This window comes from Carcharodon carcharias, chromosome 8 (assembly GCF_017639515.1).
Source record: "Carcharodon carcharias isolate sCarCar2 chromosome 8, sCarCar2.pri, whole genome shotgun sequence".
In the NCBI taxonomy this organism is placed as follows: Eukaryota; Metazoa; Chordata; class Chondrichthyes; order Lamniformes; family Lamnidae; genus Carcharodon; species Carcharodon carcharias.
In genome coordinates this window covers 112,409,737-112,433,805 of record NC_054474.1, presented here as the reverse complement: position 1 = coordinate 112,433,805, position 24,069 = coordinate 112,409,737, and the positions used below count along the sequence as shown (strand labels likewise).

Genomic DNA, 24,069 nt, shown 5'->3' with positions numbered 1-24,069 from the left:
TCATAATGAATGGCGAAGCAGGCTCGAAGGGCCGAATGGCCTAGTCCTATGTGAGTGTGTTGGGGGAATGAGAGAGTGCATCTGTGGGGGTGTGGGGGATGAGAGTGTGTGGCTGTGTGGGGGTGAGGAATGAGAGTGTGTGTCTGTGGGGGGTGGGGAATGAGAGGGTGTGTCTGAGGGGGGTGGGGAGTGAGAGAGTGTGTCTATGGACGAGGGAGTGAGAGAGTGTGTCTGTGGGGAGTGGGGAATGAAAGAGTGTGTCCGTGGGGTGGTGGGGAGTGAGAGAGTGTGTCTGTGTGCGGGCGATTGAAAGTGTGTGTCTGTGGGGGGAGGGGAATGAGACTGTGTGTCTGTGGGGGATGGGGAGTGAGGGTGTGCAATAAATGCTGTCCTTGCCAGTGATGCCCACATCCCATCGACAAACAAAAAAATTGTCAGAGGACCTGGGAATTCCTTGTGTAAAACAGAACATTGCACATTTAACAATCCACATTCTGGAGACTAATGATTTATTTGATTATGCAGTTTTATTGATCAATATATTTGAAATCATCATCACAATATTGAGCCTGAATTTGTGTAAACTTCCTCCCTTTTTCCTTTAGGTTCAGGCCCATATGATGTGTCTTATGGATCATGTTAAGTCATCACTTTAATGACTATTTCCATCATCGCTCTCAAGTTTTTCTTCTTTTATTTCCGGCTATACTTTCTTTGGAACATCCAGAAGCCCATCCTCTCCTGGAAAAGAGAATAGGAACAGTTATCTCATGGTCTGTTATAGGTTAGTGCCACAGTGTAACAATATATGAAGCATAGAGCAGTTTCTCTCTGTCCTCTCCTTCCCTCTAACTCTCAGGGATACTCTGTCCTTTTCACAATATTTAGCCCCCATCCCGTCTAAGGTAAGAAGCTTCTTATTTCTGTCTCGATTTCTACCCTTGGACATGTGTGTTCTGACTATCCTACTTCAGCCACCAGTAGAACTTTGATTGGTTGCTGTGAGTTCTACCATGTCCAAGCCTGTGAAATGGAAGTGATTAGGAGATGGAGTTACTCCCAGTAGAAATATATCAGGGTTCAGCTGGGACAGAGAGTCAAAGGAACATATGCAGTACCTTCTGGGACAACATCACAGTACTCCTCACACTCCTTCTGGGTATAGAACTTGTTGCCATTTCCTTGACATCCACTGTACTGGAAGGGAGCACATTTACCAATTACCGAGTCAAATGCCCAGAGATTAATAATCGCTTTGCATGGGCCAGCTTCTATAGGCAATCTGCAGGCAGCTGCAACAGAGGAACAGAGACATGTTGGAAATTGAGTCACAAAGACTAGTTAAACAGAGTGAAGCTTCCATGGTGGAATGGCATGCTGACATATTCACAGTCAAGACATAGACATAAAGGTTAACTGAGCACAAGGTTGTTGTAATAGCCTCCAAGGGGTTGCAGCATGACATCACTAGAAAGGAAGTGTGTCATGCAATCTAGTTTTAGTTTCATTTTTGCTTTTGAGTGCGCGCACACACACACACCTCTGCTGCTGATGTGTCTTCCAGTTTTATACCTTTGTAAATATATTCCCGTGTGCCTAATCTAAAGAAATGAATGCACAGCATGTCTATCCAATCCCCCTTATGAGTGATTGGTGCCTTTACATCATTAGAAAAGCACAACAATGTCCGTGAGGAGCAACAGGGCAGGAATTGGACGAAATTTTTTAACCTGCCCCCGCCCATTTGTGTTGTGCAGCTTTTGTCCCCCATTTGTTTGGAGCAGTCCATTGAGTTGTAACGCATCTGCTCAGAGGTGCACCCCACCCAAGGGTGTTCACAGATTGATGTACCCTGACTGAGGGTACACAGATTGGTGTACCCTGGTTGATATACACTCAGACTGACATACAATAAGTCTTTGTTTTAAGATGCCCCGATTTAGGTGGATTCGCAATAAAGTGGTATTTGTTTAATGTCCTGTTTCCTTGTTATTAGTGCTGATCTCTGCCATAACGTGTTCTCCTGTTTTGCGTGTCATTGTGTCTTGTGCCATTGTTCTGTAGCCTGTGGTCCTGTATTCAAGGCAACATTGATGATGTATTTAAGAAACAGAGGCATCCAAAGCCAGGGTTTTGGATGAGACTTTTAAATCACTTATAAAGTTGTTTTATTCAAACAAAAAGTTGGAAGATTTTAATTTAATTTAAATTTGGAGTTTTGCTGTGGGTGAGGCTTTTAAAATCATTTTTAAACATGAGTGAGTAACGGCCAGTAGGCAGTGGTATTGTGCCTACTGCTGTAAAGAAAGCAAGAGAAGCCATCAGCCTAGCTGTGAAATTGGATGTTTTAGGAAGTCTTGAGGCTGGAGAGCGAGCAGTCCATATTACTCGAGTGCTTGGGCTACGCCCTACGGCGCAACAGCTGGGTCTTCCCCCAAGCCAACATGCCCAGCATCAAGGCTCCAAATTGTCATGGTAATAGCTGACTGTGGTAGTGTAGATACTATACAGTACTCTGTACTCAATAGGTCACCTGACCTGAGGGTTGAAGATCAGGTGGCACAGGTTGTATCCTGTTTTGATACGGTCCAGATACTGCCGATATGTGTTCATGTTAGCAAAATGTGTTATCAACAAAGTTAGCTCAGCGACAATATCGACTGCCTGTGTGCATCATTGAAACAAAAAACAAGACACAAATCACTCGAAGCCAACTCCATTGAAACACTTTAGGGATTTCTTCAAAGCATCTCTGAAAGGGTAAAACATCTCTCCAATCCATTGAGCTGGAGTGACAACACGTCACCCTTGGGACTGCCTAAGAAGAGACCAAAAGCAGAACACTGCAGATGCTGGAAATCTGAAGTAAAAACAGAAAGTGCTGGAAAAACTCAGCGGGTCTGGCAGTATCTGTGGAGAGAGAAACAGAGTTAACGTTTCGAGTCTGTGTGACTCTTCTCCAGAGCTGAAGACTTGAAATGTTAACTCTGTTTCTATCTCTACAGATGCTGCCAGACCTGCTGAGTTTTTCCAGCATTTTCTATTTTAATAAGAGAGAGTAAGAGACTGTTGAGTGTTATCTAATTTGAATTTTTACAGCATTTCTTTTATATTTAGTGATTTATGATATTTTGCTAATTATTTCAGTGAGAAATGTAGAATCCTGCACACATTTGGTACAGTTTTAAAGATTGTATGTTGTTTTTTTCTGGGTGAGAAACATCCTGTGGAATCTAACTCCAGCTTTTGATTCCTATGGGAAACCATGATTCACATCAAGTTGATTCACTTAAAGTGACGATTTTCAGGAATGCATATAGTGATGACTTACTGGATACCGAACCAGATACAGACTGTGCCCAGGTAGAGATGAATATTGGTGTACCCCAATTGAGAATAAACACAGACTAGTGCACTCCAGCCAATATATACACAGATTGCTGTCCCCCCAATCGATATACACACAGATTGGTGTGCCCCGATTGATATACACATGGATTGGTGTGCCCCGATTGATATACACACAGATTGCTGTGCCCCGGTCGATATACAGACAGATTGCTGTGCCCCGGTCGATATACAGACAGATTGCTGTGCCCCGGTCGATATAAAGACAGATTGCTGTGCCCCAGTCGATATACAGACAGATTTCTGTGCCCCGGTCGATATACACACAAATTGGTATGCCCCGGTCAATATACACACAGATTGGTGTGCCCCAATCGATATACATGCAGATTGGTGTGCCCCAATCGATATACACACAGATTGCTGTGTCCCGATTGATATTCACACAGCTTGTGCCCCTTGATTGATAGGTACACACCTGTGATGGAGATAAAGAATATGATGAAACATGAGAAAAGGGTGTATTTTTTTCATAGGGCGTGGGTGTCACTGGCAAGGCCAGCATTGGTTGCCCATCCCTAATTACCCGAGGGAAGGTAATGGTGTGACTCTGATTTGAAACTTTCTGTAGTGATTTGGGATAATTGAGTTGGGCTAGGCAATTGCAGAAGGCAGTTAAGAATGAATCACATTGTTGTGGGTCTGGAGTCACATGTAGACCAGATCGGGAAAGGATGGCAGATTTCCTCCCCTAAAGGACATTAGTCAACCAGATGAGTTTTTACAACAATCGACACTAGTTTCATGGCCACCATTACTTAGACTAACTTCATATTGCAGATTTATGAATGAATTGAATTGACATTCAGCTGCCATGGTGGGATTTGAATCCATGCCACCATGTGATGTTACCACTATGTCAATGTCTCCCTGCTGTGTGTGAAGAATGAGGCATGTTAGATGAATTCTTCTAGTGAGAGCCAGGCCAAATACAATAATGTGAAAAGGGAAGTGTACAGAGAAATAAGACTGGCAAAGAGAGAATAAAGAGAATAGAATGGCAGTAAATGGAACCAAAAAACCCTACCAGCATGTAAATTGTAAATGGGCAGTAAGAGATGGAGTGGGTCCTATTATTGACAAGGAGGGTGATCCATGCTTAGAGACACAGGGTAAGGTTTGAATGCATAATGAGTACTTTGTCTCAATGTTTACTAAGGAAGAGGATGCTGACAAAATATTGGTAGAAGCAGAGATGGTAGTGGCAATGGATGGAGTGAAAAATTGAAAAGAAAGATTTATAGGAAAGGATGGTTATGCTTAGAATGGATAAGTTACCTGGTACGGATGGTTTGCATCCCAGTTTGCTAAGGAACTGGGGGTGGAGATAGTGGAAGGGCTTACTGTAATCTTTCAAACTTCCCTGGATACGGGAGAGTGGCAAATGTGACAGCCCTTTATCCTGAGATAGTGTCCCCATGTTCTAGATTCCCCAGCCAGGGAAACAACCACTCAGTGTCTATCTTGTCAAAGCCTTTCAGAATCTTAAACAAAAACAGAAAATGCTGGAAGAACTCAGCAGATCTAGCAGCATCTGTGGAGAGAGAAATAGAGTTAACGTTCGAGTCCGTATGACCTTTCTTCAGAGCTGAAGAGAAGTGTAGGACCACAACTTTTTTGACGTATATAAATGACTTGGATTTTGGAATACAAAGTAAAATTTCATAATTTGCCAATAATACTAAACTTGGAAATGTGGCTGATGGTGAGGATGATATCACTCAACTGCAATGGGATATAGATAGGGTAGCAGAAAAATGGAGGATTGAATGCGTGAGTGTGAGGTGATGTACTTGGGCAGAATGGATCGGGAGAGACAACGTTGACATCATGGCACAGTTCCAAACACTGTGCAGGAACAAGGGGACCTAGGGGTTGATGTGCATGGATCTTCAAAGGTGGCAATTAACAAAGTATATGGAATTTGAACTTCATAAATAGAGTTACAGAGTACAAAAACAGGGAAGTTTTGTTGAACTTTATAAAGCCCTTGTTCAGCCACAACTAGAGTATTGCATCCAAATCTGGTCACCACACTTGAGGAAAGATGTGAGGCCCTTGAGATGGTACAGAGGAGATTTAGCAGAATGTTCCAGGGATGAGGGATTTTAGTCACAGAGTTAGATTGGAGAAGCTGGGATTGTTCTCTTGAGACAAAGGAGATTGAGGGGAGATTTGATATAGGTGGACAAAATTATCACAGGTTTCGATCAGGTAAACAAAGAAAAACTCTTCCCATTAGCTGATGCTAATAGGGCCAGGAAACACACATGAATGGTCTTGGGGAAGAGATGTAGAGGGATGTGAGGGAGAGCTGTGTTATGCAGCAAGTGGTAATGAGCTGGAGTTGCTGTCTGTGAGGCTGCTGCAAGTGAAGATGATGGATGATTTCAAAAGGAAATTGAACAGGTACTTGAGTGAAATAAACTCACAGGCTTACAGGGATCAAACAGGGGAATGGGACTCATTGGATTGCTCTACAGTAAGCTAGCATGAAACTGGTGAGCTGAATGACTATCTTCTGTGCGGTAATTGATCCGTGACTCACTGTCTGGAGGCATGAATGTACACCAACTGTAGAAACACAGGAATGTATACCCACTGTAGGAACACAGGAATGTACACTCTCTGCAGGAACAGAAGAATGTACACTCACTGCAGGAACACAGGAATGTACATTCACTGCAGGAACACAGGAATGTACACAGACTCAGACACAGGAATGTACACACAATGTAGGAATGAGGGAATGAACACTCACTGCTTTAGTTTGTTACCTCACCTACAGTTCGGCAGGTCTGCAAACACTCCCGCTCCGTTTTAAAATTGTTCCCGTTTCCAAGACAACCTCCATAATTAAGCTTCTGACAGGTCATCGAGGTGTGGTTGTAGTAGAATCTGGATACACGACCAAAGCAGGGACCAGCATCAGGGATCAGTTTGCAGGATTCTGTAGAAAAAGATAGAGACAAGATTAATTTATCGATGGTTACATAAAACCTCCAAAAACATAACTGGTCATTTAGGGCCCCAACCACTCAGACTCCAGTAACCCAGGGATCAGAAGTGATCCTCACACAGTTACTCTCACAGTGCTGTATACAATATTTCACTGAGTACTGTATTCTATTCTGCGCTCAGTAATATCGCCAGTGTTGTACCCATTGCTGTACTCAGTACTGTATCCCACACTGTTCCCACCTGCGCTGCGAGTTGTGTTCATGAGGATCCCAAAGGCAGACCCTTCCTCATCTTCTGCTCCGAGTGTTCTCCGTGCACGATCCTTGTACAGAGAGAGGGGTGGAGAAAACATATCAGTAATCATATGGGCACCATAAATGTGAAGAAAGTTTTGTTTAGTCTAAGCTCATAGTGCTTCCGGATTCAGTTGCATAATATACAATCTGGTGTTCAAAAGCAGCTGTAATCAGAGCACCGACAAACTTCATAGAAATGTTATTAGAATTTCTTTCAGGCAATTGGATTAAGGAAACGTCTGAGACAAACAAATTCAAACACAAACTTACCATGTGATCTGTTCAGTTAAACTGCTTTTCACAGCATTGGTTCCTGGGCACCTCACTCAGTTCACCTCTCTGCACTATTCCTGTTTCTGTTCTTTATTCCTCTAGAGATAAACCAAACCGCTCCCATATGCATTTTAAACAACATTCTCAACTTGTTCTGCTACCTGGGAATATTTGTGTACATACAGCCCCTGGTCTCTCTGTTCCTGCACCCTCTTTAAAATTGTGAGAATTACTTCATATTGCCTTTCTTCATTGTTCCTTCCAAAATGTATCACCAACTGTTCACATGTTAAACTTCATCCAGTGTGTCTGCCCATTTCACCAGTCTGCCTGTGTCCTCCTGAACTCTGCTCCTGACTCCTCCTCATTTCATTTACAAGCTTCATTCCATTGCAAACAGGGAAATGCTGCCCTGAAAACCCAAGTCTATGTCATTAATAATAATCAAAGAGAGCGGAGCTTCCAACCAACCCCTGGGGACCAGCGCTGTTTACTTCCTTCCAGTCCAAACACACAGCCGTTCACCAGCACTATTTGCTTCTTGTCCCTTATCCAATTACTAGGGGATATAGATTTAAGGTGAGAGGAGAAAACTATGGAGGAGATGTGCGGGGCAAGTTTTTTACGCAGAGGGTAGTGAGTGTCTGGAATTCGCTGCCAGAGGAGATGGTGGAAGCAGGTACGATAGTGGTGTTTAAGAGGCAGCTTGACAAATACATGAATAGGATGGGAATAGAGGGATATGGACCCCGGAAGTGCAAAATGTTTTAGTTGACGGGCAATATGATCAGCGCAGGCTTGGAGGGCCGAAGGGCCTGTTCCTGTGCTGTACTTTTCTTTGCTCTTTGCTCTTTGTTCAATATTATAGAGGAGATCTTGTGTTGCTTGGCCTCTGAAACCAAATCTGAGTTCAAGTCCTACTCCAGGATATGATGACCCAGGCAGATGTGTTCATTATGCCGCCAAACAGATTGAGTATCAACCTGTAAATCCATCCAAACCACGCCAGTGACAGGTGGTAAGAGTGGGAGAGATTCCTGGTCAGCCATGGAAAGAACATTGGAGCCCCTACCATCTCTCTCTGGATTATAATATTCATGTAAAAGTGCATGTTGCAGCAGCAACTCAGAATTCTTGGGCAGCCAGTGTGGATCAGATTGGTGCTAACTGTATGGAGTTTGATTCCCCTTCCAGTTGTGTGGATTCAGGACCTGCCTGTGCTGGAGATCATGGTGCTGTGGGTCGGAGCTACCTTTGGGCAGAGAACTGGAGGAGAAGAGAGCAAAACCGCCGGGCTGCTGAAAAAACATGAAACCTCATCCACTGGCGGGATGAGGTTTCATGTAGGGATTTAAACGGTTTAAAAAAGTTTTAGTGTAATTTATGAACATTGTCATATGAGGGGGACATGTTAAGGATTTCTTTTCTCTAATTTTTAATGGTTTTAAAAGTGTCAGCAAAAGATCGCACTCTCACTTTTGGGGAATCCTCCACACACCCCGCCTACACAGGAAGCGCTTAGCGCTTCCTGCCGGACGTCACGCTGGGCGGGCCTTAATTGGCCCACCCACGTAAAATGGCAGCGGGGTCTGCTTCTCTGGCAGGGTCATCTCCCCACCTGCCAGAGATTGGGTCGGGCCCACCCGCCGAGCAGGTAGAAAATTCTGCCCATAAAGTGGTTACTGTTGATCAGGGCTCTGTCAGCTCTCTGCAAGAATAATTCACTGCTCTGCAGGTGCTAATCCAATTTCCTTTTGAAAGCCATACTTGAATCTGCCTCCACCACATCACTGCAGAGCAATTCCAGACCCTAACCACTCACTGCATTAAAAAGATTTCCTCATGTCTCCATTGCTTTTTTTTGTCAATCACCTTGAATCAGTGTTCTCTGGTTCTCAATCCTTCTACCAATGGGAACAGTCTCTATCTATCCTGTCTACACCCCTCATGATTTTGAATACCTCTATCAAATCTCCTCTCAACTTTCCTTTTTAATGGAGAACAACCTTCGTTTCTTCAATCTATCAATGTAACTGAAGTCCCTCATCCCTGAAACCATTCTAGTTAATCTTTTCTGCACCTTCTCTAAAGCATTCACATCCTTCCTAAAATCCGGTGTTCATAATTGGACACAATTGGCAGAATTTAGTTAAGGTGACATGGTTAGAGAACTGACATTTGCCTAGACTGCATCGGGCTCCCACTCAATCAGAAGCCAGCCCCCAAAATTTGCCATCCAATCAGAGGCCAGCATCTCTCCTGTACCAGCAGTGCCACTGGGAGTAGTAGTGGCTGCTGCCGGTAATTCAGCAAGGCCTTCACCAGGGATCATCATCACTGGAGGCCTGGAGAGAGATTGAGTGAGAGTGAGGGTGGGGTGGGGTGGGGTGGGGGTCTCAGGAAGGGGAGTAGGGGAGTAGGATGCAAGGGCAGGGATTGGCTTCAGCAGCCCCTGACTCCCTGATGCTGGGTTCCTCAATCAGGCACTGTGTGCCTGTGAATATGGGACCCCCTGGTAGGCCGCTGGCAAACCTGTTTGCTGAGCAGCTCTGAGAGCATGGGAGACCCCATCTGAGGCCAGCTAAATCTCTGAGCACCATTAAGGCGCAGTGGCTCAGTGATAGTTGGTCTCATTGGTCTTTAACAAGCCTAATTGACATTCTATCTCCAGTGGGTGGAGTTCCCAAGACGGGCCCCTCCGGCCCCTCACTAAATGCGGGAGGGACACTTCTCCGAGAGTCAGGCTCGGGGCATCCCGCCTATTTCTCCCGGCCCACCCCTGCCAACATGTCACTGCAAGGGGCTCTGTTAAATTCTGCCCAATATTCCAGCTGAAGCAGATTTTTATAAAGATTCATCATCATTAACTTGCTTTATACTCTATGCCTCTATATATAAAGCCCAAGACCCCTGGTACCTTTTAAACCACTTTCTCAACCTGCCCTGCCACCTTCACCCTCTGTTCCTGCACCATATTTAGAATTGTGTCCTTTGTTTAATGTTATCTCTCCTCATCCTTCCTAGTAAAATGAATCACTTTGCACTTCACTATCACTTGTCCACCCATTTTACCAGCCTGATTATATCTTCTTGAAGTCCATCATTATCCTCCTCAAAGTTGCTAAAACTTCCAAGTTTTGTGTTATCTCTAAATGTTGAACTTTTGCCCTGTAAACCCAAATCTGTCATTAATACATATCATGAAAAGTAGTGGCCCTAGGACTGACCCTCGGAAACCCCACTGTGTACCTTCCTCCAGTCCAAAAAACAACCCTTCACCACCACTCTGTTTCTATTTTCATAGCCATGATGGCACTGTCTCTTTCATTCCATAGGCTTCAACTTTGCTGGAAAGTCCCTTATGTGGAACTTCATCAGATACTTTGTGGAGGTCCCGATATACCACATCCACCACATTATTCTCAACAATCCACTGTGAACTCATCAAAGAAGTCAATCAAGTTAGTTAACCAGAATTTGTGTTTAACAAATCCATACTGATTTTCCTTAATTAATCCATATTTTTGTAAGGGAATGTTAAATTTTTCCTGGATCAACATTTCAAAAAGCTTCCCCACCAATGAGCTTAAATTGATTGCCATTTTGCTGTGCTTTATCAAGTTTCTTTTGAAAGTCTAAATACGCAACATCAACCATATTACCCTTATCAAACCTCTTTTTTACATCTCCCCAGTACCAGTCACAGGACCAGTCTGCCCGTTCAGTACAACTCCCATCACTAATCCCTTGGACACTCCACTCAGTACATATGCCATGCACTGAATCCTGGGATACTCAACTTGTAACATCCTCTGTCATCTCGGCCTATTATTTAGGAAGAGAATGAAGGGTTGACTCACCTTGACGGGTGAGTCTGGGATGGGCTCCCATGGAACACACGCTCCTGTTAGGATAGACAAACAGTTAGAAGCATGTCTGTAAACACAATCCAACATCAGCCATTCATAATGTTCACTAAAATCCAGGGAGGTTCTGGGGCGATAAAAGGCCTGAATTAACCTCCTCATCTAACTACAGTGTAATAATCAGATCCCAAAGATTCCAAATCATGTTAGAAACAGATGAACTGATGTCAAATGTTTTCACTTCTGTCTGTCTCTTTTCTTCTCATTTATCTCTCTCTCTCTAACTCTACCTCCTTTTATATCTTTTTTTCACTATCTGTTTTGAACCGAAATTATTATAAAAGTTTGTGGAATAGGATAAATGCAAAATACTGCAGTTGCTGGAAATCTGAAATAAAAACAGAACGTGCTGGAAATATTCAGCAGGTCTGGCAGCATCTCTGGAGAGAGAAATAGTGTTAGAATTTCGAGTCCCAATGACTTCTTCAAAGCTGAAGAGAGGTCGAAATGTGATGGATTTTATACTGTTTAAGAGGTGGGGGTGTTGGTGGTTTTGGGGGGGGGGGGGGGGGGGGCGGTGGCGGGGGGGGGGGGCAAAGTAGGTCAGGAATAGGTAGGAAACTCAGGAGAGTTTTGACAAAGGTATCATGGCACAAGACAAAGGGAGTCTTAATGGCAATGTTAAAGACTAAGAAGGTGCTGATTAAGGTAAGATGGTAAAATGTGTTAATAGCAGAACAAGGGTCAGCACTCTGTGAAAGCAAAACGTAAGAACAAGTGACAGATGGCCCTGTGGGGGTGGGAGGAGGGTGGGTGTGGGCCATTGCGGAAAAACAAATTGGATTGGAAACGGGGTCAAGATGGAGGAGAAAGTTCATGGTCTGAAGTTGGTGAACTCAATTTTAAGTCCGGAAGGCTGTAAAGTGCCTGATTAGGTGCTGTTTAGGAAGATGAGGTGCTGTTCCTCCAGTTTGCGTTGGGCTTCACTGGAACATTGCAGCAAGCCAAGGATGGACATGTGAGCATGAGGACAGGGTGGGGTGTTGAAGTGGCAAGCGACAGGAAGGTCTGGGTCATTCTTGCGGACAGACTGAAGGTGTTCCGCAATGCGGTCACCCAGTCTGCATTTGGTTTCTCCAATGTAGAGGAGATCGCATTGGGAGCAGCGAATGCAGTAGACCAAATTGAAGGAGGCACAAGTGAAGCACTGCTTCACCTGAAAGGAGTGTTTGGGCCCTTGGTCGTTGCAGAGGGAGGGGGTAAAGGGACAGGTGTTGTACCCTCTGCGATTGCTTGGGAAGATTTCATGGGAAGGGGATGTGGTGTTGGGAGTGATGGAGGAGTGGATCAGGGTGTCCTGAAGGGGACGGTCCCTAAGAAATGCTGCCGGGGGCGGGGGGTGGGGGGGGGTGTGGTGAAGGGAAGATGTGTTTGGTGGTGGCATTATGCTGGAGTTGGCTGAACTGGCGGAGGATGATCCTTTGAATGCGGAGGCTGGTGGGGTGAAAAGTGAGGACAAGGGGGACCCTATCATGGTTCTGGGAGGGAAGGGAAGGAGTGAGGGCAGAGGTGCAGATGGTGGGTTGGACGCGGTTGAGGGCCCTGGCAACCACAATGGGAGGGATCCCTTGGCTAAGGAAAAAGGAAGACATGTCAGAAGCGCTGTTTTGGAAGGTAGCATCATCAGACAGATACGACAGAGGTGGAGGAACTGGGAGAATGGGATGGAGTCCTTACCTCGAAGGCGATATATTTCCAAGTCAGGACGGTGAGTGGCATGGAGGGGAACTTCCAGGCGGTGATGTTCCCATCTGCTGCCCTTGTCCTTCTAGATGGTAGTGGTCGTGGGTTTAGAAGGTGCTGTATAAGGAACCTTGGTGAGTTTCTGCAGTGCGTCTTGTAGATGGTACACACTGCTGCTACTGTGCGTTAGTGGTGGAGGGAGTGAATGTTTAAGCTGCTGAAAACTAAACAAGTGGTTTGAGATATTTACTTATAGAATAGTATATGACTGAGAATAAATTACAGGTATAATGAGGCTCAGGGCCTCAATGTGTTCACCTCGTTCAGGCAGAAATAGAATCAGGTCTTCTGGAATCCCTTGTTTCAATGCAAACTGTTTGAATTGTTCATTGATTTCCTTTCTCAGCTTCCTTGTCCTTCCTGGGAGATGAGCATTCAGTTAAAACTCCAGAATCAAACTTAGAAAATGATGTATGAAAGAGCAGGTGTAGAATCTCTTACCGTACAGGGCCACTGACTTTGTCTGGTTGATCCCCTTCATTCTGTCGTACAATATAAAAGCATACTCATGGTAGTTGGTTTTGATTATTCGAATATCTGCAGTGACTTCAAAAACTGGAAAACAAATTCACTGACTGTTTAATCATTTCTTTGTTTGGTTACACGCCTCTGTCCTTACAAATTACCAACTTCCCTTTCCTCTCCCAAATCCTTGTCAACTCCCAAACCCATACACATCTTTCCTGGATTCCATTGGTGGAACTTTCTAGAACAGGACTAAGTCCCATGGCGGGTGTGGGATCAGGGAGAGCTTCCCTTCATGGAGGTTGCTGGGAATTTGCGCCATTGCCACGGCATTGGCATAATTAGTGATGTAGTTGGGGGTTTCCCGATGCTTAGCACGACAGGGCCAGGCTGGATGGCTCGCAACCCACCATCATTTCCAGGCACCCTGTATAAAAGATGCCGGGCATCAGATGATCCACCTTTACAGAAAGGCCCTGAAGATGGAAACTGAACCTCCAGAAAGGCCTTGAAGATGGAAACTGAACCTCCGGAAAGGCCCTGAAGATGGAAACTGAACCTCCGGAAAGGCCCTGAAGATGGAAACTGAACCTCCGGAAAGGTCCTGAAGATGGAAACGGAACCTCCGGAAAGGCCCTGAAGATGGAAACTGAACCTCCGGAAAGGCCCTGAAGATGGAAACTGAACCTCCAGAAAGGCCCTGAAGATGGAAACCGAACCTCCGGAAAGGCCCTGAAGTTAGAAGATCCGCGTCGTAGATACTCCATTCAGCCAATGCTGCACATGGTGGTCCAGGGTCTGCTCGCTAAAGGCCTCCATCCTCCCTTCCGATCTCCATGAAGTGTCCCAGGCCTCCTTGCTCGTAAGTCTGACAGTGGCATGTCACATTGGTCCAAACGTATTCTGGACCGGTGTGAAAACCTGCTGGCGGCATGGATGATTGGGCAGGGCCTCCATCTGCCCATTAACAGGATACAGAACTGATTCATACCAACCTCTGGGGAATAGCGACCTCCCATGACAGGCGAGAGTGCACTTTCCTGCTGTCATTGTACGCCAGTGGCAAACTGACTTTTCAGCTCCTGTTGCATTGCCCTTCCCGCTGCCCGCTATTAAACCCACCACAGTGGGGTGGGGAACAGGAAGATTCACCCCATGTTTAAATCCCTCCAATCCCTCCAACCACTCCTGCCACACTACTGAAACGCTGTTATCAAAGTCATAAATGACATCCTATGCGACTGTGACCAAGATAAACGTTCCTTTCTCATTCTTCTCCACCTGCCTGCAGCCTTTGACAGTGTTGACCACTCCATCCTCCTCCAACGCCTCCCCACTGTTGTCCAGCCGAGTGGGACTGCACTCATCCGATTCCAATCTATCTAATCGTAGCTAGAGAATCACTTGTAATGGCTTCTCTTCCTGCTCGTCTAAGTGTTCCCCATGGATCTATCCTTAGCCACTCTGCATTGAACATGTAAGACCCTGAGGGGGCTTGACAGGGTGCATGCTGAATGGATGTTTCCCATGTAGGAGAGACTAGAATGAGGGGACAGTTTAAAAATCAGGGACTCCCATTCAAGACTGTGATGAGGGGAATTCTTTTCTCTCAGAGGCGCAGTAGCCTCTGGAATTCTCTTCCCCGGAGAGTGGTGGAGTCTGGGTCAATGAATATATTTAAGGCACAGGGAGATATATTCTTGACTAACAAGGGAGTCAAAGGTTATCGGGTGGAGGTGGGATGTGGAGCTGAGGTTACAATCAGATCAGCCATAATCCTACTGAATGGCGGAGCAGGCTTGAGGGGCTGAATGGCCTGCTCCTGCTCCTGATTTGTATAATTATATGCTATGTTCATCTACATGCTGCCCCTCTGTCACATCTCCAGAAATATACCGTCAAATTCCACATGCACATTTGTTTACACATGTACGCCGACAACACCCAGCCCAGCTCTATCTCACTACAACATCACTCGATTTCTCCAATGTCTCTAAATTGTCAGACTGTTTGTCCGATATCCGTTACTGAACATGCAGAAATTTCTCCAATTAAATATTGGAAAACTGAAGCCATTGTCTTTGGTCACCACCACAAACTCCACTCCCAGCCACCAACTGCATCCCTCTCCCAGACAACTCTGTAAGGCTGAACTCAATTATTTGCAAACTTGGTGTCATATTTGGTCCCTACATGAGCTTCCAAGTACATATCAGCACCTTCACTGAGACCACCTGTTTTCAGTTCTGTACCATCATCTGACTCCATCAGTTTCAGCTCATCTGCTGATGAAACCCTGATGAATGCTTTTATTAGCTCTAAACTTGACAATTCCAACACAGTCCTGGCCAACCATCCATCTCCCACCCTCCATAACATTAGCTCATTCAAAACTTTTCTGCCCCCATCCTAACCTGCCCTAAGACCTATTCACCCAACACCCCTATGTTCACTAACCTACATGGTTGTCAATTGAGCAAAGTCAGAAAAGAAAATTCTCATCCTTGTTTTCAAATCACTCCATGCCCTCCCTATCTCTGTAACTTCCTCCCTCCCTACAACCCCCAAAACTACCGGCATTGCTCCAAATCAGATAGTTCCCCATGGTGTTAATCAGAACTTTGCTGTTTCTTTTCTCATTGTTTTCCTGATTTCTCCATTTGCTAATGGATATTGTTTGGGGATTTATCCACCAATGAGGGAACTGCATTAAGATCACGCCCATCCAATCATGGCCAAAGATTCTCACCAGGGTGAGACTTTGGTACAAATGAGCAAAGGCTTTGTTCCAGAGGTTCATGAGCTGTATTCAGAATTATTGTTGGTGAGTCCTGATTGAATCTGTTTTGGAACTAGTTTGCATGATCAACATGAATCTGGAGTGGAACTGGTTTGTGTGATCAGCATGAATTTGGAGTGGAACTGGTCTGTGAGATAGAAACTAGGAACAGGAGTATTCCATTCGGCCCTTCGAGTCTGCTCCGCCATTCATTATGATCATGGCTGATCATCCAACTCAATAGCCTGCTCCCGCTTTCTCCCCATACCCATTGATCCTTTTCGCCCCAAGAGCTATATCTAACTCCTTCTTGAAAGCATACAATGTTTTGGTCTCAACTACTTTCTGTGGTAATGAATTCCACAGGCTCACCACTTTCTGGGTGAAGAAATTTCTCCTCATCTCAGTCCTAAATGATCTACTCCATGTCCTCAGACTGTGAGCCCGGGTTCCGGACTCCTCTACCATCAGGATCATCCTTCCTGCATCTACAGGAATCTGGAGTGGAACTGGTCTGAGGAATCTACAAGAATGTGGAGTAGAACTGGTTTGTGAGATCAACATGAATCTGGAGTGGAACTGGTCTGAGGGATCTACATGAATGTGGAGTGGAACTGGTCTGCATGATCAATATGAATCTGGAGTGGACCTGCCGTGCGAGATCAATGTGAATGCAGAGTGGAACTGGCCTGCGAGATCTACGTGAGTCTGGAATGGAACATGTGTGCGAGATCAACATGAACCATGGAGTGGAACTGGTCTGCGAGTTTAACATGAATCTGGAATGGAACTGGTCTGCGAGATTGACATGAATCTGGAGCAGAACTGGTCTGTAAGGTCAACATGAATCTGGAATGGAACTGGCCTGAGCGATCTACATGAATCTGGAATGGAACTGGTCTGCGAGATCGACATGAATCTGCAGTGGAACTGGTTTACAAGATCATCATGTACCTGGAGTGGAACTGGTCTGCGAGACTGACATGAATCTGGAGTGTAACTGGTCTGAGGGATCTACATGAATCTGGAGTGGAACTGGCCTGAGGGATCTACATGAACCTGGAGTGGAACTGGCCTGAGTGATCTACATGAATCTGGAATGGAACTGGTCTGCAAGGTCAACATGAATCTGGAGTGGAACTGGCCTGAGTGATCTACATGAATCTGGAATGGAACTGGTCTGCAAGATCGACATGAAACTGGAGTGGAACTGGTTTACAAGATCAGCATGTATCTGGAGTGGAACTGGTCTGCGAGATTGACATGAATCTGGAGTGGAACTGGTCTGAGGGATCTACATGAATGTGGAGTGGAACTAGTCTGCAAAATCAAAATGAATCTGGAGTGGAACTGGCCTGAGGGATCTACATGAACCTGGAGTGGTACTGGTCTGAGGGGTCTACATGAATCTGGATTGGAACTGGGTTGTGAGATCGACGTGAATCTACAGTGGAACTGGTCTGCAAGCTCTAGTTGCGAATATGGGAAACATCCATTTCACAAAAAGCAGCAAGGAAACATAATTAAATTAAATAATGTACAAGAGAGACTTGGATTTGCCAACATTAGGGCATCCCAAAACACTTGGCAGTCAGTGAACCATTTTTGAAGTGTAGTCAATGTTGCAATGAAGTAAATACCTTCCCAGAGCCACAGCCTGAGCCTCTTGTTACTAGCCCGGTGACATTAGCACAATGCCCCCACCTCCCTGCGTGGACTGAAATCAATGTTGTAATGAGGGAAGAACAGCAGCCACTTCGCGAACAGCAAGATTCCACAAAGAGCAATGAATATTCATTTCACAGGAACAACAAATACTAGTTGCATTATGGGAAACACAACAACCAATCCACAAACAGCAATGTGAAAATGAGCAGATAATCTGTTATTGTGATGTTGATAAATACTGGTCAGGACACCAGGGAGAATTCCCCATGCTCTTCTCTGAATTAGAGTCAGAGGATTGTTTACACTCACATTAGGGACCACATAGGATCTTGATTTAACATCTTTCCTGAAAGACCGTATCTCTGATAGGGCAGCACTGAAAAATCAGCCGCTATTGTTTTGAGCTAAAGCCTCTGGAGTGGGACTATCCTGATCAGAATCCCATCCTCCACAAACTTCTGTTTCTTCAAAACTCTGCTGCAACAATTTGATTGCATATCAAGTTCCAACTACCCCTCACAGCGCCAAGCTAGCCTAAATTGGCACCAGTTCCTCAAAGACCCATTTCAAATAATCACGCTTGTGTTTTAATTCCTCCATGACGTTGCCCTTCCCCATGTTGTAAACATCTCCAGCCTGCTACAAAAGCTCCTCAATTTCTTCCAGTTCCTCCCTCACTAGCTTTTTCTCTAACCTACCTTCCTTCGGCCCAATACGGGCAGCCAATGGCCCAGACACCTCGGTCCTTCCCTTTGGAATCACCTCCCTGAAACTGCCTGATTTTTCAGTTTTTCTCTCCTTGGTAAAAGCCTCCTTACTAACAGCCCAGTAACTAATCTTTTCAACATCTCCTGTTTCTTTCTCTTCACATCTCGGTGAAGTGTCTCAGGACAAGGGTGACAGCAGATGGAGTTCCATATCTATTTTCAATGAGCGTTTTACCCTACATGAAGTGGGGACATATTTAAAGTACATCCATTTTAATAAAGTAGGATTTTAATTCATTTTTGCCTTACCTGAAGAGGGGATAAACACAAAGTGTCCTGGATTATCCTGAATCACGTATTCTCCTGTCACGTTAACACATGTTCCATTCCTAAGAATAAAATAATAAATGACTTTGAGATTGCTAAAAACATGTTTAACTTTAGCCAGCGGCAAGTCACGGGATCTGGTGGTGAGTCAGCATTGCCTAAGGATCTAGTGGTGAGTATAAGTGTTGGGGGATCTGGTGGTGATTCTGTAATGCAGAGGGATCTGGCTGAGCATGCAACACAGGGGAATTGGTTGAACCTGTAACGCAGGTGGATCAGGTTGAATCTGTAATGCAGGGGAATCTGGATGACTCTGTAATGTAGGGGGATCTGGTGGTCAGTCCTGTAATGCAGGGGGACCTGGTTAAGTCTGTAATGCAGGGGGATCTGATTGAGACTGTAGTGTAGGGGGATCTGGCTGAGTCTGTAATGCATGGGGATTTGGTATTGAGTCTGTAATGCAGGGGGACGCTGTTGAGTCTGTAATGCAAGGGGATCTGGTTGAGTTTGTAAAGCAGGAGGATATGGTGGTCAGTCAATAATGCAGGGGGAACTGGTTGAGTCTGTATTGCATGGGAATTTGGTGGTCAGTCTATAATGCAGGCGGATCTGGTGGTCAGTCGATAATGCAGGGGGATCTGGTTGAATCAGTAATGCAGGGGGACCTGGTTGAGTCAGTAGGGTAGGGGGATCTGGCTGCATCTGTAATGCATGGGGATCTGGTTTTAAGTATGTAATGCAGGGGGATCTTGTTGAATCTGTAATACAAGGGGATCTGGTTGAGTCTGTAATATAGGGGGATCTGGTTGAGTTTGTAATGCAGGTGAGGCTGGTGTTGAGTCTGTAATGCAGGGCGAACTAGTTGAGTCTGTAATGCATGGAGATCTGGTGGTCCGTCAGTAATACAGGGGGATCTGGTTGAGTCTGTAGTGTAGGGGGATCAGGCTGCATCTGTAATTGCATGAGGATCTGGTTTTAAGTATTTAATTCAGGGGATCTTGTTGAGTCTGTAATGCAGGGGATCTAGTTGAGCCTGTTTTGTAGGGGGTATGGTTTTGAACCTGTAATGCAGGGGGTCTGGTTTTGAGTCTGTAATACAGAGGAATCTGGTTGAGTCTGTAATGCAGGGGGATCTGGTTGAGTTTGTAATGCAGATGAAGCTGGTGTTGAGTCTGTAATGCAGGACTAACTGTATGATTCTGTAACGCAGGGGGATCTGGTGGTCATTTGGTAATGCAGGGGGGTGTAGTTGAGTCTGTAATGCAGGGGGACCTGGTTTAGTTTGTAGTGTAGGGGGATCAGGCTGCATCTGTAATGCATGAAGATCTGGTTTCAAGTGTGTAATACAGGGGGATCTTGTTGACCCTGTAATATAAGGGGATCTGGTTGAGTCTTTAATGCAGGGGGACCTTGTGGTCAATCTGTAATGCAGGGGGGCCAGGTTGAGCCTGCAATGCAGGGGGATCTGGTTGATTCTATAATTCAGGGGGGTCTGGTTTTGAGTCTGCAATGCAGGGGGAACTTGTTGATTCCATAATACAAGGGGATCCGGTTGTGTCTATAATTCAGGGGGATCTGGTTGAGATTGTAATTCAGGGTGATCTGGTTGAATCTGTAATGCAGGGGGTGGTTGTGCCTGTTATGCAGGGGGTCTCGTTGAGTCTGTAATGCAGGTGGATCTAGTGTTGAGTCTGTAATACAAGGGGATCAAGTTGAGTCTGTAATGCAGGGGGATCTGGCAGAATCTGTAATGCAGGGTGGAACTGGTTGCGTCTGTACTGCCGCAGGAAATAGCTTTGAGTCTGTAATGCAGTGGGATTTGGTTGAGTTTTTAATGCAGGAGGATATGATGGTCAGTTAGTAATGCAGGGGTAACTGGTTGAGTCTGTATTACATGGAAACCTGGTGGCCAGACTGTAATGTAGGGGGAATCTAGTTGAGCCTTTAATATAAGGGGATCTGGTTGAGTCTGTAATGGAGGGGGATCTGGCTGAGCCTATAATGCATGGAAAGCTGATGTTGAGTCTGTAATGCAGATCGATCTGGCTGAGCCTGTAATTCAGTGGGATCTGGTTGAAAGTTTATCGCAGGCAGATCTGGTTTTGAGTCTGTAATGCATGGGGATCTGCTTTTGATTCTGTAATGCAGGAGTATCTTGTTGAGTCTGTAATACAAGGGGAGCTTGTTGTGTATGTAATGCAGTGGGATCTGGTTGCGTCTATAAGGCAAGGGGTACTTTTTGTGCCTGTATTGCAGGGGGATCTGCTATTGAGTCTGGATTTGTCGGTAATTAAGGGGTGTCTGTTTGAATCTGTAATTCAGGAGGATTTGGCTGAGTCAGTGATGCATGGGGATCTGGTTTTGAGTCTTTAATGCAGGGGGATCTGGTATTGAGTCTGGTTGAGTTTGTAATGCAGCGGGGACTGATTCAGTCTGTAATGCAGGTGGATCTGATTGAGTCTGTAATGCAGGGGCATCAGATTGAGTTTGTAATGTAGGGTGATCTGGCTGAGCCTGTATTTCAGGGGGATGTGGCAGTACAGGGTGAAAGCCAGATCCTCCTGCCTTATAGACTGACAAGCAGATCCCCATGCATTACAGACTCAGCCAGATCCCCCTGCATTACAGATTCAACCAATCCCCCTGTGTTACATACTAAACCAGGGGAATCTGGCTGAGCCTGTAATACAGAGGGATCTGGTTGAGTGTATAACACAGGGGTGTTGGTTGCATCTGTAATGCAGGGGCACCTGGCTGAATCCGTCATGCAGGCATATCTGGTTCATTCTGTAATGCAGCGGGATCTTGTGTTCAATCTATAATCTAGGGGTGTTTGGCTGAGAATGTAACACAGGAGGATTGCTAGAATCTGTAATGCAGAAGGATCTGGTTGAGTCTTTAATGCAGCAGAATCTGGTTGATTTGGTAATGCAGGAGGATCTGGTGGTCAGAATGTAATGCAGGGTGATCTGGTTGAGTCTGTAATGCAGGGGAATCTGGTTGAGTCTGGAATGCAGGGGGATCTAGTGTTCCATCTGTAATGCAAGGGGATCTGGTTGAGTATGTAACACAGGGAGATTGGTTGAATCTGTAATGCAGGGGGGATCTGGTTCAGTCTATAATGCATGGAAATCTGGTTGAGCCTGTAATGCAGGAGGATCTGGTGGTCTGTCTGTAATGCAGCATAATCAGGTTGAGTCTGTAATGCAGAGCGATCTGGTGGTCAGCCTGTAATGCAGGGGGATCTGGTTGAGTCTGTTATACAATTGTATCTGGTGGTCAGTTGGTATTGCAAGAGGATCTGTTTGAGTCTGTAATGCAGGGGGAGCTGGTGGTCAGTCTGTAATGCAGGGGGATCTGGCTGAGTCTGTATTGCTGGGGACCTGGTTTTGAGTCTGTAATGCAGAGCCTTCTTGTTGAGTCTGTAATATAAGGGGATCTGGTTGAGTCAGTAATGGAGGGGGATCTGATGGAGACTGTAATGCTGGGGGATCTGGTTGAGTCTGTAGTGTATGGGGATCTGTCTGAGTCTGTAATACAGATGAATCTGGTTGAGTCTGTAATGCTGGGTGGTTTGGTTGAGTAGGAAGCATGGGGGGGATTGTTTGAATCTGTAATGCAGGGGTATCCATGTGAATCTGTATTGCATGGGAATCTGGTGGTCAGTCTGTAATGCAGGGGGATCTGGTTGAGTGTGTAATGCAGATGGATCTGGTTGAGTTTGTATTCTAGGGGGATGTGGCTGAATTTGTAATGCATGGGGATCTGGCTTAGAGTATGTAGTGCAGGGGGATCATGTTGCATCTGTAATGCAAAGGGATCTGGTTTAGTCTGTAATACAGGGGGATCTGGTTGAGTCTGTAATGCAGGGGGGTCTGGTTGAGTCTGTAATGCAAGTGAAATTGGTGTTGAGTCTATAATGCAGGGGGATCTTGTTGAGTCGGTAATAGAAGAGGATTAGGTTGGGTCTGTAATGCAAGGGATCTGGTTGAGTCTGTATTGCATGGGAATCTGGTTGAGTTTGTAATTCAGGGGGATCTTGTTGAATCCGTAATACAAGAGTGTCTGGTTGAGTCTCTAAGGCAGGGGGATCTGGTTGAATCTGTAATGCAGGGGGATCTGGTCTTCCATCTGTAATGCAGGGGGATCTGGTTGTGTATGTAACACAGGGAGATTGGTTGAATTTGTAATGTAGGGGGATCTGATTCAGTCTATAATGCACGAGAATCTGGTTCAGTTTGTAATGCAGGAGGATCTGGTGGTCAGTATGTAATGCAGCGGAATCGGGTTGAGTCTGTAATGCAGGGTGATCTGGTTGAGCCTGTAATGCAGGGAGTATTTTTGAGTCTGTATTGCAGGGGTATGTGGTATTGAGTCTGGCTGAGTCTGCAATGCAGTGGGGACTGGTTGAGTCTGTAATGCAGGTGGATCTGGCTGAGTCTTTAAAGCAGGGGTGTCTGGTTGAGTTTGTAATGCAGGGGGTCTGTTTGAGTGTGTACCACAGGGGGTTTTGGTTGAATGTGTAAAGCTGGGGGATCCATTTCAGTCTGCAATGCATGGGAATCTGGTGGTCAGTCTGTAATGCAGGGGGACCTGGTTGAGTCTGCAATACTGAAGAATCTGGTTGAGTCTGTAATGCAGTGATATATGGTTTTGACTCTGTAATGCAGGGGGATCTTGTTGAGTCTGTAATAGAAGAGGATCAGGTTGAGTCTGTAATGCAGGGCGATCTGGTTGAGTCTGTATTGCATGGGGATCTGGTTGAGTTTGTAATGCAGGGGGATTTTGTTGAATCTGTAATACAAGAGGGTCTCGTTGAGTCTCTAATGCAGGGGGAACTGTTTGAGTCTGTAATGCAAGGGAAGCTGGTGTTGAGTCTGTAATGCAGGGCGATCTGGTTGAGTCTGTAATGCAGGGGGATCTGGTTGTGTCTGTAATGCAGGGGGTACTTTTTGTGCCTGTATTGCAGGAGGTCTGCTATTGACTCTGGTTTTGTCTGTAATTAAGGGGTGTCTGACTGAATCTGTAATGCAGGAAGATTGCATGGGGATGTGGTTTTGAGTCTGTAATGCAGGGGATTTGGTATTGAGTCTAGTTGAGTCTGTATTGCAGCCAGGGCTGATTGAGTCTGTAATGCAGGTGGGTACCATTGAGTATGTAACAAAGGGGGATCAGTTGAATCTGTAATGCAGGGAGATCTGGCTGAGTCTGTAATGCACGGGGATCTTGTTGAGTCTGTAATAAAAGGGGATCTGGTTGAGACTGTAATGCAGGGTGATCTGATTGAGTCTGCAGGGGGATCTTGATGAGCCAGTAATACAAGGGCACCTGGTGGTCAGTCTATAATGCAGGGAGATCTGGTTGAGTCTATAATACAGGGGGATCTAGTTCAGTCTGTAATGCAGTTGGACCTGGTGGTCAGTCTGTAATGCAGTTGGACCTGGTGGTCAGTCTGTAATGCAGGGGATCTGGCTGAGCTTATATTGCTGGGGACCTGGCTTTGAGCCTGTAATGCA

The 24,069-nt window shown here is 45.5% G+C and overlaps 1 protein-coding gene across 1 annotated transcript; it reads right to left on the bottom strand.

Moving 5' to 3' along the window:
• Positions 1-623: 623 nt before the first annotated feature.
• Positions 624-13,088, bottom strand: LOC121281480 (inter-alpha-trypsin inhibitor-like). The gene is made up of 6 exons (XM_041194425.1): positions 13,049-13,088; positions 12,831-12,967; positions 10,015-10,106; positions 6,191-6,408; positions 1,119-1,292; positions 624-741 (listed from the first exon to the last, which is right to left on the bottom strand). Exons 1-6 carry the CDS (start codon positions 13,086-13,088, stop codon positions 704-706), a joined length of 699 nt encoding a protein of 232 aa, XP_041050359.1. The 3' UTR covers positions 624-703.
• Between the last annotated feature and the right edge of the window lie 10,981 nt (positions 13,089-24,069).

Excerpts from the sequence above, each read along its gene's own strand:
- LOC121281480 (XM_041194425.1), bottom strand. The coding sequence starts at position 13,088 with ATGAAGGGGATCAACCAGACAAAGTCAGTGGCCCTGTACG. Across the intron at positions 10,107-12,830 it reads CCCTGAGCCTCATTATACCT|GGCAAAAGTTCAACATTTAG; the intron begins GTAATTTATTCT and ends TTGGGTTTACAG. Across the intron at positions 742-1,118 it reads CTGTGATGTTGTCCCAGAAG|GAGAGGATGGGCTTCTGGAT; the intron begins GTACTGCATATG and ends TCTCTTTTCCAG.